This window comes from Astatotilapia calliptera, chromosome 6, assembly GCF_900246225.1.
Source record: "Astatotilapia calliptera chromosome 6, fAstCal1.2, whole genome shotgun sequence".
Taxonomy (NCBI): Eukaryota; Metazoa; Chordata; class Actinopteri; order Cichliformes; family Cichlidae; genus Astatotilapia; species Astatotilapia calliptera.
This window is the reverse complement of record NC_039307.1, coordinates 15281866-15297216: the sequence shown is the minus strand read 5'-3', so window position 1 is coordinate 15297216 and position 15351 is coordinate 15281866. Positions and strand designations below refer to the sequence as shown.

General features: G+C 38.0%; 1 protein-coding gene across 2 annotated transcripts in view; it reads left to right on the top strand.

The window, feature by feature from the left end:
- Positions 1-15351, top strand: part of LOC113023992 (alpha-1,6-mannosylglycoprotein 6-beta-N-acetylglucosaminyltransferase B-like) — a 122766-nt gene that overhangs the window by 68296 nt on the left and 39119 nt on the right. For both annotated transcript variants that reach the window (XM_026170530.1, XM_026170531.1), the window contains exon 8: positions 6470-6639. In XM_026170530.1, coding sequence (XP_026026315.1) covers positions 6470-6639 — 170 coding nt within the window. The remainder of the gene's footprint in view (positions 1-6469; positions 6640-15351) is intronic.

Genomic DNA, 15351 nt, shown 5'->3' with positions numbered 1-15351 from the left:
TGCCTGATTATACCATCTAGAGATGCACTGATTGCAATTTTCTTGTCCGATTCTGATTTTTCCTTAAGCGTGACCTGCAGATACAGATTTTTACAAATTCAGATTTTCTTTCTAAGCATGTACAAACAAAAATCAAGTTTTATTCAGGGAAAATGTTTATTTTGATAATAAAATAAATGATTAATCTTTAAAAATTTCCCCAAACTGCAGTAAGTTGACATAGTTTCCTTTACCAAACAAAATTAGGTGAAACTCATTCCCATTACCTTGGCTCTTGCCAGGGCTGCCTGCTTGTGGATGAGTCAGAGCTGTGAATTGCTTTAGCTTTAGCCACAGCCACTTTTCCTTCGCTAGCTTCTGTGAAATGATTATGTTCAGCTGGGTGAAAGTGATTTATTGCTAGTTTTTGTGGTGCCCCCCCCCCCACTTTTCTTTGCTGAACTATGGATCTTTACTCATGATGAGTGTGTTTGACTTTTAATTGCACACCTGTTTATGTGTTGAGCACCGTCTGGTCAGTTCATCTCTAGTCTTTGCATTTCCAATGAGGCTTTGTTGATTCAGTTCTGTTTCTTTGTTGGGCTCGGGCTTTGATTGTAACCAGAGTAGATGTTTCCCTAGAAGAAGAATAAATTAGTAGAACACAGAAGCAGGTATCGTAGGCGACAAGATCAAGAAGAAGAGGAAATGAAAGACAAAGCAATGCAGCAGGAAGTGTGTGGGCATGTGTGCATTTGTGTGTGTACATATCACAGCAGCTCTGGACATTTGAGTAATGTAATTATGAAGGGTTTACCTGAAAGTCACAGGAGAATAGATTTTCTACAGTCTAGTGTATTTGCAAGTGAGTGATATTTTGTATCAGAGTGAACAATGACGTAAAAGCCTGCCTTAAGTATTCTAGGAAATCTCTTTGTGAGTCCCAATTTCCTTAGTGAGTCTGAGGTTCAGAAAGAATACAGTCGACCTCTTGGTTCACTTCCCTTTCAAAGCAATGATACATTTAAAAGAAGTTTTTTCACCTCGTTATGAAACTGAATATAAGGTCAGGGCCGTTTTTTTTTTGCCATTAGAATCAATCTGAACAAAAGCTGTTTTCATTTTGTTAGACATCAAAGGAAATATATTTAGCTAAGTTCAGGAATCATTGAAGGGTTTTTGAAAGATGAGGGTACAGATTCAAAGACGCTGACCTTATCCCGTTAACCTACAAAGCAACAGATTCGCTGGCTGTCTGCTAGTAGTTTTAGTATCTCCCCGTGTCACTTTATGTGCATCTGTGCTTCCTTGAGCATGCACATTTAGTGTGTTTGTCAGCAAATGTCAAGCTGCTAATTCCCCTTCTCTCTATCTCTGCCCTCTTGAGATTTAATAGATCTCTGACTGATGAAGTGCAGACAGTGTGGAAGGATAAGTGAGGAGTGAGGAACTGGGGTAGGGGTAAAAGAAAAAGCTGTTAGAGGAAAGAGGAAGAGGAGGAAGCAAGTTGAAAGAATATGAAAACAAGCAGGAAAGACATGAGTATAAGTAAAGAGGGGAAAGTTGTTTGTAGGGCCATGAAAGGAGGATGAGGAAGAAGGTGAAATTAAGGGTAGAGTAGTGATCTTTGTCGGTGCCAGCTTGTGTTGCCTCCCATGGCTGGACAGCTGCAACCTTCTTCGGGGGCACGATGAATGAGAGAACCAGGTCTCACACACACACACACACACACACACACACACACACACACACACACACACACACACACTCAGACATGTCCATACAAAGTCCTGTTCTAACAGATGCTAAGCCAAGAATTTGCATACTTCTGTCGTTACCCTGTTAGTGATGTCTCGAGCAGAGGATACCACTGGAGTGGTAACACATACTTAACAGTCACTTCTGCGCTCCCGCTCTCAAGTGTATGCACCAAGGTCTTTCCAAGGATTTCACTTTGACTCAGTCTCATATTGCATAAACATTTCAAAGACTAGACTTTCCTTACTACAACTCATCTAACGGCATTTAGAACAGAAAGATACTGTGAAAATACTGCGATTCAAATTGGTGGTGCATGAACATACAAGCAAACAGCTGGGACAGATGTAAAGGTGAGCAAGGTATTGTACCTCTGTTTGTGTCTCCGTGGGTTTCATGAGGCTTTATTCAGTCCCTATGGGATGTTAACAGGAAAAATTAGCTTCAGAGCTTTTTGAGAGTCCCCAAGCTCACTGCGAGTGAGCATTTATGCTGAACACACACAAGGGATTTTAACTGGAGTTCATTGATGTATGTCAGCGTGAAACAAATACACAAAAAAATCAGCACTTTCAGACACGCACACACATAACCACACACACACACCATCTGGGAGTACCATAAGTCCACTGTATAAAGTATTCAACTCTCTTGTGTGTTATCCAGATTCCCGAGGGAGGCAATTGGCTGTGACACACATAGTTTATGAGGCTTCACAGTTATTCCTTCTGTTGTTTACTTTCCATTGTGTAACTTTCTACCTGTTCATATTCATTTTGAAGCGAGCAAGTATGTAAAATTGTTATGGTGGCAGGAGTGTGTGTTGGTTTGCCTCTCCTCTCTCAAGATTTTGATTCTCTTTTGGTAACACAAACTTTACCTCTCTACATTTTTATAAATTCAGCTGTCATAAGTTCCCATACCCAGTCTCCCTGGTTCCTGCGTCTATGTTTCATGTCTATGTGGTTATGTTAAGTTCATGTCATGTTTTATCTCCATGTCTATGTCTCTGTGTTTCCTGTTTTATTTTGTAAGAGTCTGGTGTTCTTTGTTCATTGTAGTTAGTGTTACTCTCCCCTGTATTGTCATTATGTTTCATTCGAGTCAGCTGTGTTCTCATATGTCTCCACTTCCCCTGATCACCTCATGTGTGTATTTAAGTCCTCTGTTTTCTGAATGTCGTTGTCAGGTCGTCTGTTATCTCCACCATTGTCACTGTTATAGTCATAGCACTTCATAGTATTTGTTTCTTAGTGTTTTTTTAGTTTGCTTAGGGTTCCATGTTTAACTCCTGCTATCATCCAAATAAAGGATCGCTTTCTGTTTAAACCTGCAACTCCTCGTCCACATCTGCTTTTAGGTCCTGTTTCAAAAAACACACCGGCGCACCCCGCCGTGACAATTAATTTTATGTATTGTATTTTTAAGCTGCATTGTCATATTATCTTACTCAGGACTCATAACTTAAAGGGAAAGGAAAGGGAAATCTGTTTTTGTTTCCTGTGTCTGAAAGCACATATCCAGTACTGGTTGGGCTCTAGTTTAGATCACGAGGGAGTTGCCAGCTTTTATAGTGAACTCTTCATCTCCTGCTATTAACTTTGCATTTGTGTATGGATGCCAGTTTATAGAATCCAGTCTACAGTTATTCAGAGCTGCTGCCACTGTGTGATTTTCCTCATATTTATTTATCAGTTTTACTGTTGTGCCAGTAGTTGAAATTCAGCTCCTTCTGTCTCCATTTCTGCGTCGATGCCAGCGTTTCGCTGATACACCCTATAACCAACACCAACACCGAGCCAGGGAATAGTACTGGTGCCATGTATTCTCACTCTTGCCATCTGCCACCCAAACTGTAATTAAATTTCACTTATCTTTTTATGAAGCAGAAGTTAATAGAGCAGGTTTATTCAATCAAGGGATTTTTCACGCCAGCTGGAGTCTCACTGGAGCTTGACTCTGCTGTATACACATCATTGTCCAGAGTTGTATACACGCTTTATTTTCAAGTAAGTACATCAGTGAAATTACTTTATCAAATGTGCTGAGTGTGTGAAGTCAAAAACACCACTATATAATAATAAAGCTAAACAAATGTAGTGTACAAACATATTGTTGAGTATTAAGAATATGTGTACGGATATTAGGTCCCGAAAGTGAGACAGCGTGTTAATGAGGCTCTACATTAGTATCGACTATATGAGCAGCTCCCCTAATATTTAAAAATCTATACATGCACCTTGCAGCATGAGTCACGTGTTTACCACAGGATTTTGGTGGACACCAAAATATTAAAAATATTAGTCTGGGACTCCAAAAAAGAGAGCTTATTTCGCATCATAACTGCTGAATGTGTAGATAGGCAATAATTTAAGCAGAACTTTGCCATGTGAACCTAAAATATGATGACATATCAATGTTACGTTCACAACCCGTTTCCATGGCCAGCTGAAAATATTGTTAAACATTTATTGTGGGTTGAAATCAATAATTAATTTCGTTTAGTACAGTTTTTCTGTTTTTCTCATTTTGTTATTCAGATGCAGTCTGTCCCCTGGTCATAAAATGACTCATATTTTGTAGCAGTTTTGTGTGTATGTATGTATATTGTGTGCAGGTGCACATGTTGGCTCTTCTAACTTCAGTATTAGCACACATAATTAGGAGGGGGAGAGTGAAATGAGTGCCATTGTGGCATATATCTGAAAAGCTCTTGGATGCTTTTAGACATTATCTGCTACAGCTAACAGATTTAAAAGTACAGACACAGGAAACACTAATGCGTCTCACCATTTGTGTGCAAGTGCATACAAATGGTGAGACAGTAAACAAGGCCTTGGAAAACTTCCTGGCAAACTCCTCGCATTTGGTTTTAAGCTCATTATGTATGTTGCATGGTCAAAGTTGCGGGCTCCATTTGCCAGCAAAAGCAGCTGGAGGTGTTCATGCTGTGTTAGTTAATCAGGATTACTGAGCAAAGCAACGTTTGGACATGACTGTGTCTAATCCACTGTGAAAAGTAACGTGTTGCTCATTTCTCGCTGGGCTGCACTAATTATGTAGCAGCTAGGTGAACATGCATGACAGGACTGTAGCCTTTATGTGAAGAATTGTATAACAGTACAAGTCAAAGTGTAAAAGTTATTTTATTATGAAATTTACATGTTTTGCATAGTATATATTTTTAAAGTTCACATTAGATTTCTAAGAATTTTTACCACAGTGTTTTTCTGTGTGTATATGAAAAATGTTGTTCCATTGGAGCATGAGGAGTAATTCATTGGGGATTTCCATAATTTCCTTTTCAAACACTTTGAAATTCCAATGATATTAATCCTCAAAGTCATTAAAACATTGTGCAGAGTAGAAACTTAACTTTCCAAGAGCTTAGCAATATCTATTATGCAAATATTTCAAAGTGTTATAATGGACATCAGGTTGGAGTGAATGTACTTTATCGTAAACATCTGTACATTATGTGCACATACAGGGCTATTTTAATATCTGTCATAAAAAGAAGAAAACACAAATATATTTTGGAAATTAGTGAAAAACGTGTTTATACTGATGAATTATGTTGTTTATATTGTTATGTATTAGGCAAATACCAAACTGAGTTCACGTTTTATACCCAAATTTGAGCCGGTGAAGTGAACTTCACCAAGAAGTCAGAAATTAGCATAACAAGCTTTGCTTTCAACCTGTGAAACTATTTTTTTCTCTTTTCAGGAATGAAAATAAATAACTGTAATTTGGCATTTTACTATTTTTTTCAGCTTTTTTGTAAAACAGTAAACTTTTAATAATATATTCAAATTTTAGATGACATTTTAGAATAAAAAATAGCTTTTTCATTAAAGACCGTGCACATATTGGTGGATTAACCATTACAGAAACATGTAAAAAATGGTAATTGCTATTATTATTAATTTAGGGTACCTGTGACATAACTAGACCATCATAAATAAAACATGTTGACTGTAAAATTATGTCAATAAATATGATCTAGAATAGTGAAAATGTTTCAGGCAACAAGAAGACCTACAACAGATGTGATGGCCCCCTTAGATCTATTGTATTTTCACAATAAAATGGAGTTAATCTGGGTTTAAATGAGGAGAAAAGAAACACAAAGAATTAAAACATGATACACTGAATTTTTATACGTTTAACTTCTCATCAGGCCTGTTCATGATTTATTGTGCTCTTCATAGTTCTGAAACTTTGACAAAAACTGTTATTGTTCATTGTAAAACGTGCTGGTTGTTCTTATATTCAGCTTTCTCTCTCTGTTAGTTTGTATTATTGGGTGACTTTGGTTTTTGAGTACATTGGTTTGGAGCTACAGATAATAACTAAAGCTGTTGGGCTTATTTTTGTATTTTATAACATTATTGGCATTGAGTTATTAATGTAGTCTAAGCACGATTTGAGACTCTCTATTCATATCTGTTGTTGGTTTTAACTAGTTATTAACAATTGAAAAACTATTCTGGTGATGTATTATTACTATTATCATTATTATTTTAGGTACATTTACAGATTTTTTTGTGTGATTATAATTTAATTTAAATACAGCAGAACATTATAAGAAACCACAAAAAACATGATTTTCGTAAAAACCTTTGTTTAAAGATTATTTATTATTAAACAATGTCCTTTCAAGTTTTCTTATGTTCCCCATCTACAGACCTTTATTTTAACTCTTCTATAACAATGTGTTCTCTTTCAGATCCTCGTTCATGTAGGCTTCCTAACTGAGGAGTCTGGAGATGTTTTCAGCCCAAAGGTGTTGAAGGGAGGGCCTCTAGGCGAAATGGTCCAATGGGCTGATATCCTCACTGCACTTCATGTTCTGGGACACAACCTCAAGATCTCCATGTCTGTCAAGGAACTTCAGGGGTGAGTTCTTTATGTGCGAGATCTTGATATCTTAATTATATAGAGCTATAGAGCTAATTGTTATGGGATGCTGTGTCAGACAGAGAGTGGACCCAAGTGCAGGACTCTGCAGACAAACATAAACTCAAAACACAGCTTTATTAGCTCGCACCGGCAAACTTAACAAAACATAAGGTGGCGTTAACTGGAGAGGACTGACTGAAACACTGACAGACTGGAGCGCGCACAGCATGAAGGAATATGATGACGAAATGACGTAGAACAGAAGGAAATTAGGGACTTAAATATACACATAAGGCAATTAGAGAGATGGAACACAGCTGGGGAAAACAAGACACAGGTGAGCGAAGTTTGAGTAACGACAGGGGAAGCAAAACTGAATATAAAGCACACATGACAAGAGACTGTCAAACTAAAACAGGAAACTAACGCAGACTGAGACAAACGGACTTGACAAAGACAAAGGAAGAATAAAAAGAGACATGACAGACCACAGAGACAGGCCACAGAGGGACCAGGCAGCACAGAGACATGACTGGGGAAACAGACCAGGACGACACAGAGAACAATGACCAAAACCACTCAAGAAACTGTAAGACTTCAAACATAAATCCTTAAAAAAAAACAAAGGTAAACAAGAATACTCTAAACTAAAAAACAAGAAACTGCAACTCCAAACACTGAACATGAAACTAATGTTTCTTGTGTACAGATTGGGGAAAAAAAGGCATATATCCATCTATTTCATCCGTTTGCTAGCTGTTAATAGGATGAAAAGTAGAGTAAACTCCGGACAGGGCTAGCACAGAGAGACAGAAAACCATTTACACTCACATTCACACTAACAGCCAATTTAGCCAATCAACTGATGCATTGTGTTTTTGTAATTTTGCATTTAAAGTCTGCTCATTTCCACTTAACGCCAGCATTAGCATCGAGGTTTCTAAGGTCCTGTCGCTGAATTGATCTGTTGCCGTATTGATCTCACGTAGGCTCAATCTGCAGCTTGATGTCAGTGCAACTACATTGGTGATTTTTCTTTTCCGTCCCATGTCAGGATGATTACGCGTTTCTGCTTACTGATAAAGCTGAACTAGAGCCAGCACACACAGACATATGCATGGATGTAAATTTGTCGTGATTGAAAAGATCCTTCAAGCGTTGTCTAGTCTAAGTAATTAGGTTCATAGTCAAGACTGAACAAATCATAGGGGTTGTCATCTTCAATGTCAAGGAATAGCTAATGTTTGAAAGAAGAATTATGAACAGGCATATTGTGAGAAGACAGCTGACTCATAGGTGACGTCTTTGTTCGGCCTCGATTGAGCTGCTAGTCTTTGTCTTTCTGTCGTCGTCGATCAGCGCAGTGACACAGGTACAGAGTATAGATCAATATAATGGTGCCTACAGAGGCCCGGCTGTTCTCTGCATTTCATACTGTGCTCTGCTCCGGACATCTCTCACAAATCATAGGAGAAGCATTGTATTGATGCCCAGCCTTTGGCAGACATTCTGTAGACATATAACGCAGCTTCAGGGGCCAAGAGAGTGTGGGACAATTTAGAAGAATTTCATATATAAAAAAGTGACTTTTGAGATTGATGGCACAATCGTTTTTGCTGCATGCACGTCACTGGAGTTTCTTGAGACCCACATTTTCAGATTTATCTGTCTGACATTGTGGGTCGTGATGTTTTAGGTGACTGCACAGGATATATTACCACACCAGTATGACCAATTTGTGTATTCACTTTAGCCAGTTTCTCAGTCTCACTTGTAGCTGATGGATTGCTCGTTCTCTCTCGCTGCATCTCTCACGTTACCCTCAAACCTGTCAATGTTAAAGTAAAGCTTTTAATGCTTTTCACAGTGATCGTTATACTAACATGTAATAAAGGATAATGTAACACTGGGTCCATTCAGTGAACCCAGTAATGACAAGTTCAATTCTCAGAGGAGGATGCATTGTGAGGCACAGCTTTGTGCTGCTATGACGTGCAATTATACTGTATGTTTAGCTTCAATATATCCTGCCACACGGCGAAGCTGCACACAAGTACATAGTGATTTGTTATTTAAAAAGCATAAGTATTGATTTTCTGTTTTTAGGCGCTGTGAAATACACAGGGGGCTTTTTTTTTGTCAGCGAATGAATTAATTAAAGAATTCCCTCAACACTGCTGCATTTCTGTGTTAGGGCTGCATTCTCAGATAGTGGCTTTGTGTACATTCACACCATGCCCTGCGAATGCAATTATCACAGTGTGTTAGTAAACAGGCTGGAAAACAGGGAGCTTTTTGGTTTGATTACCTCGCAATGTAATTATCAGTGGTTCACACAGAAAAAGCCTCAGATGCAAATCAGCAGACGCATTCATGAACAATGGATTGCTGTTGTTTTATTTCGTATTAATACTGTATTTTTATTAGTATTTTAACACGGATGTTGTGTTTTGGGGGGGTTGCAGATATTGTTGAGTCCAGATGGACAAAATGACCAAGTCAAATGAAAAAGCAGGCAAACAGACAATAGTTGCCCTAAAGATAAGGCTTGGTTAGATCTGAGACCAAACACAGATTTGGAAACATCTCGCTTTCCTTTGGGTAACATTGAGCAGTGTTAAAATAAAGCTGAGCAAAAAAGTGTCCAGGGTCTGTCCTTTTCCACCGTTTCTCATTCCTGCATTGTGGTGGGTGTGTGAGTGCATAGTGGGTACAGTATTGCTCTCATGACAACATCTGAAAGTTGTGATTGGCTTAGGAGGAAGCAGGGTAGCTGTAATTGGCCGCTGTGGGAATGATTAGGTGTTGTGTTTTCTTAGTGTATCACTCCCCTTTTTGTAGTTTTCAGTCTGCACTGCAGTCACGTGGCTGGATATTATTTACTAGAGATGAGTGAAAAGAGCATGTCGAGACTTACTAAGGCATTGGAGCTATTGACTAAAATGACTTCTTTTAATAAAACTCACAATAGATTAAACTTTAAGGTATTGTTTATTTTAAAAAAATGTCTGTGACAAATCAAAATCATATTTCATCCTGAAGGCTGTCAGCATGCAGATCAGACCGATGTTTGTTGGAAACAATGGCTGGAAAGGACAAAAAGAGAGTTCAGCAAAGTGCCGAGGTGGCATCTTTAGAGTTTATATTTGGTATTCAAATATGCAGATAGTTTTTGAAGGCTCACTAATGAATGCCATTCTTTTGTTTGGAATCTCACAACATCCGTCATTTATGCACAAAGCAGAAATTTCACACATTTACCACATGTTACCTGACCACACACTGCAGCACACACATCTCAGTTAATTCAGTACAGGTCTTTGCGTTTCACCATTTCTGCTGAGTATGCACCCCTCACATTGTGGAATACTGAGGAGCTTGATGGAAATAAAGCTGAATTTGATGCCAGTTAGATTGCCAGGGTACCTGAGATGTATTAGTGTTAGAGGGAGAGCAGACACGGCTCTCCTGCTCATTACCAACTTGAGGGTCTGGAACACAGAGAGCTGCTCCCAGTCGTTGAAAAGCTAGATGGTCAGCACCTTTTGTGCCTTATCCTGCCACTACTGTTATGTGACATAAAGAAGCTTTAATAATACTGGAAGATGAAAGAAAGTGGCACAGGCTAAAAGCGCAATGGCCTCTTACAGTTCAATGCCCACAGGACACACGATACACAGCGAAGAAGTAAGTACAGTGAAGTAGCCTGGAAAATTGTTCATTTTCTGGTGCATCATCCTGGTGGCTTATGTTCACAGAGCATGTGTTGGGCGTAACATGAAAACTAAAAACGTGGCATTGTGGGGACGGTTCACAGAGATGACATGTGGAAATCAAAAAATGTGCCTGCTAAAAACTGTAAACATATTAAATCTACTATATTTTATTAAAGTCGGTTTGAAAATGTGCCACAAGAAATTTCTTCCCCTTTGCATTTTATTGCTGAAGAGTACAAAATCTAACTGATCTAACTACAGTTATATTTGATCTAACTTACCTGGGTAATGGGAAAAGGCAGTTTTAATTTTTATTGAGGATTTTTTAAGCTATTGTTTTAAATCAGAGATCTATAATACATGGTATTGTAATAATATTTGATCATTATAACCTGCTTTTTTTACTTTGCTTTATTTTTTCCACTTTGAGTTTGTCTTACATGTAATAATTGCTTATTTTAAAAAGACAGTACTCCCCGTCCCACCTCCCTCAAACTCTGTCATGGTTATTTAAGAATCATAGCACGTAATAAAACTGCATCATCTGGTTTGATAGCAGTCGAAGATCTTTATTGCAAGTCAAAATCCTTATCTCCCCTTGCTTCCTAGTTTCTCTGCCTCAGTACTGTCAACTCTTAGGCATCAATAAAAATGAAAAAGACACAAAAAAAAGGAGGAAATTGTTAAAAATATCTTCAGTCACGTCGCAAAGATTCGCTTTCTTCTTCTCATGCACGCCCTCTCCATGGATTCCTCAAAATTAAAGTGTCAAGCTACACAGCAGCATCCCTACTGCAGGTAATTTCTCAATTAATGTGAAGTTTCAGATTCAGGCATGGAGCTGAAAAGAGACAGTAGCACTGATTTATCATCGTCTACACAGAACTGTGTGTTCTGTATATTTTACTGCTAATTTAGTTCCATGTAGAGCTACCACATTCTCATTTTTACCTGCACCTGCAGTCCTACAACTAGCTGCAATTATTTAGCAGCATTTTCAACAATTAGTGTTATTAGGGCTATTGCCTCGAGGCATTTCTACTATCGTTGCTTATTTTAATCATTATTAACACCGAGATCTGAGTAACTGCATCTCGTTCTGTAAGGTTTTCTTCACGGTGAATGACAACAGAATACTTGATCCTTGATCCTTGTAATGCTGCTGTTATAAGAAAATCACATTTTCCAGTCAGTTTGTCTTTTGAAGCTTCACAAAAGCTGATGTTTCAAGCCAGGATACATGACAACTGTCAGTTTTACACCTCTCTAACAGTTAACCGGTTCTTTTAAGGCCCATCTGTTCACAAATCTTTTGCACTTTAGTTTTTATCCTTACTATAAAATCATTTTCAATTTTTATCTCTCTCTTCCCCATTGCCAGCCATATTTCTTTCTCTATTTAAGTAAGTTTTACTTACACTGTGGTATTTTTTAGAGATGGCACGATACCACTTTTTAATGTCCGATACAATACCGATATCATAAATTTGGATATCTGCCGATACCGATATGAATCCGATATAGTGTGTTTTTTTAATTAATAAAACTGGGTTTTTTTTAATATCTTGCTGCATTTTGTATAAGTTCACACTCAAGTTTAAATAAACAACAACTCTGAAGCTATTCTGTTATACCTGTATGCAAAAAAATACACTGCACCCAAAATATTTCATAGTTCAGCAACACTGATCAATCTAATAAACTTAAACCGACTCCATCCTTCCTATTCTGGTATTTTAGAGAGTACTTAGCAGAAATATTAAGCAACCTAACTAATAGGGTTGCAAACTTCCAGCAAAAAAAAATAGGGAACCACCAAAAAATGCACAGAAATAAATTATTTTTCAAGAATAATTAAATAGATTCAAGATCTTTCTTCAACAGAACTGCAGACTGCACAGATGGTACCTTCCCAAAGGAAAAAGTAGTATAGCTTACTAGGGTATATTAGACTTAACAGTTACTATATACAGTAATGGACTTCTATACATTTTACATCAGATTAAAACTTTGGGTGTAAGATTCAGATAATTATTTAATAAAAGCTAGACATTTTAAATGAGAATAAGAAAGAAAAGTATGTCTTTGTGCCCCCCTTTTCCCTGTTAATGCCCTATCGGCCCCCCTGGCTAAACTTTGCTAGATCCGCCCCTGCACAGTTACCAGCTGTCAGCTACGTAGAAAAGGATCCTGGTCTAGAAAGTAATATTAAATAAATTCTAACAACAGCTTATCAAGCTTAAACTACTGTTGTTCAGCCGCTGGTTTCCTCTTTCTGGTGTAAAGTGGGCCAAAAACAAAGAAGAGAGACGGACTCGCTACAGAAAAGCCAATCAGCTGATCATTAATCAGTTTCAGGATTGAAGTAGCAGCAGGAGAGGGAGAGAGAGAGGCAGTCGCTCCATATATCGGTTGTTAAGCTTAACATGGGAATGCTTTACAAACATTCAGAGATGAACTTAAACACTTGCTTTACTTCTCTCAGGGATAACTTCCTCGGAGATGAAATGCCACTGGATTGCTAGTGAGGCTACAAATACACACAGCCGCTCTATCACGTGAGCACACTGCTCCGAGTGCTACGGTTATGACCGAGTTACGCCGTGTGGCAAGTTTTGTGAGGTGCTTTTTTGATATTTAATGGATCGGATTACATTTTTTATTTCTCTCCGATATCCGATCCAGTAATTTAGGTCAGTATCGGACCGATACCGATACGTAATATCGGATCGGTCCATCTCTAGTATTTTTATATTTTCACTATGCCTTCCCCTTTGACAGTCAAACTACAAAAGTCAACAAATCACATTGTTATTGCTTTGCCCTCATTTTCTGTGAGCTCTGTTCAAACAGTTTGACCAGGCCTTTGTTTTATCTCATACAATGATATCGTGCCATATGATGATATGTGAAGACTGTGGTGCCACACCCCTTGCGCTGTTGGAACACCTTGAGGTTTTTTTTGGTTTTTTTGGTCTATTTAATTTTTTTTAATTCTTCAGTCTGAACGTTTTCTGGGGTATAAATACGTCTGTCTTGTGTGAGAGAGGCCACATTTTACATGAAGAGAGATTCACTACACTACCACAGTGGCAGCATGCTGCAAAAGAACTAATGCTAGTTTGCATCATAAGCTCATTGCTATAAATCTGCTCTAGTCCAGAGATAGCTTACATAACCCGAAAGATTAATGCAAAAAGACCTGATGTTACGTAATGCCTTGTAAAATTGAATTGGTCTTCAGATTCTTTCTGCTGCACACTTGTTTTTCTCAGCATATTCTGTCTGCCTTCTGTGTTTCACTCATTTTTTGTAGAGGCTTTATCTTGTTATAAATATTTTTTCCACTTCTCTTTTCACTTTCACTTTGTCCAGTTGCTCTCATATTGTGTGGCTGAAAGTGTCAGAGTTTTTTTGATTTTTTTGTAGTAAGAGGTATGGGTTTTTGAAAGTCAATAGTAATGTGTTTTACCCCTTCGCTGAGCATTTATTTTCTCAAAGTTTCAGTACTGTGCACTCCCCATTTATTTATATTTTGCTTTTAAGGAATAAGACTTTCTTTTAATTTTTTAAGTGATCATGATCAAGAGCTATCCAGGAATCCCAAATGTCCATCCACGTTTTTCTTTTTATTAGCTTTTCCTTTTTTCCTTTTCTTTTTTTTTTTTTGTTTTATTATTTTTTGTTAAAATAATTTAAACTTATCTATGAATCATTCAATTCAAACATAATTAAGGCACCTAACTCAAGTGATCAATTGGTGTTAGTTTGTTACTATTACACAACTGGGAACAGATCATTTGTTCCCATTTGTGTAGTTAAATGTATGAAAGATTCCTAAGATAACACAGTTTGACAGGAATAAAACAGATTTTTTTGCACCAACGAGGTTACTTCCAAAGAACGAGCTTAGCTGAAAAGGTGTTATATCTTGGCGTGGTGTGCAGAGTGTTCATAAAAAAAGTTAAGGAAACTAGAGAAATGGAGAACAAAATAAAAAAGTAGCAAAAACAATCTGCAGCTGGTGAGCGGTATCAGAAAGTCAACCAAAATCAAGCAAAGACCTAACACATCACCCGGGAGGTGCTGACAGATGAGCTGAGCTGATCTCTCAGGCGCATCTGACCTTTCAGATGGCTGGGGTGGCTGTAACTCAGGTAGCAAAAAAGGTCACCTGCTATTTGGAAGGTTAGTTGTTTGATCCCTGTCTGCTCCAGTCTGCACACCAAATATTCCTGTTCAAGATATGAACATCCACCCATCAGATTTTAAATGTGTGCGAAAGTTACATAATGCACTTATGTAGAAAGAACATAGCAAAAAAAGTGCTCAGAGTAAAAAGCATTGTATAAGAACCAGTCTGTTTACCATTTATATCAAACGTGATATCAGTAGAAAAGGGACTGTAAAGAAACCAGTGTTAAGGAAGGGAAACTGTAAACAAATGCTGCCCTATGGAGGGACATATCCATTTTAGACATTTTTGGTTCAAATTCTGGTTGATTTCAGTACCATCTGAAAAGCATCTGATTGGCAACGGTGTAATTTTTCTGTGTGACAAACTAACTAAACACACTATCAGTGAAATACCAGGAAAACCCATCATGGACTAACCCCCCCCCAAGTACCCAGACCTCCATTAATATTGAAGCATGAGGCATAAATGTGTGGGTCTAAATGTGTAATAAGTTTTGCTTGTTCTGAGCTTTTTCTGTTTATCACCACCCAGTGTCTCTCCAAGTCTTCCACCTCCTCGTCACCCCCAGTCAAACAACTCCTTCACCTTGCGCCATCATTAAAGTGAAGCCTGTAGAGAGAGTAGAGAGAGTGGAGTCAGTGACCTCAGTTCAACTCCTTTTATTCCATAGGTTGGCTATGAGCTGTTTTCCTGTTCCAAGCAGATAAGAGCACATGCATGCACATATATTTCAAACTCCACCCTTGCTTTTCTTGCATGTCACACAATTGGGTTATCACGTTCAGTTATTGCTTT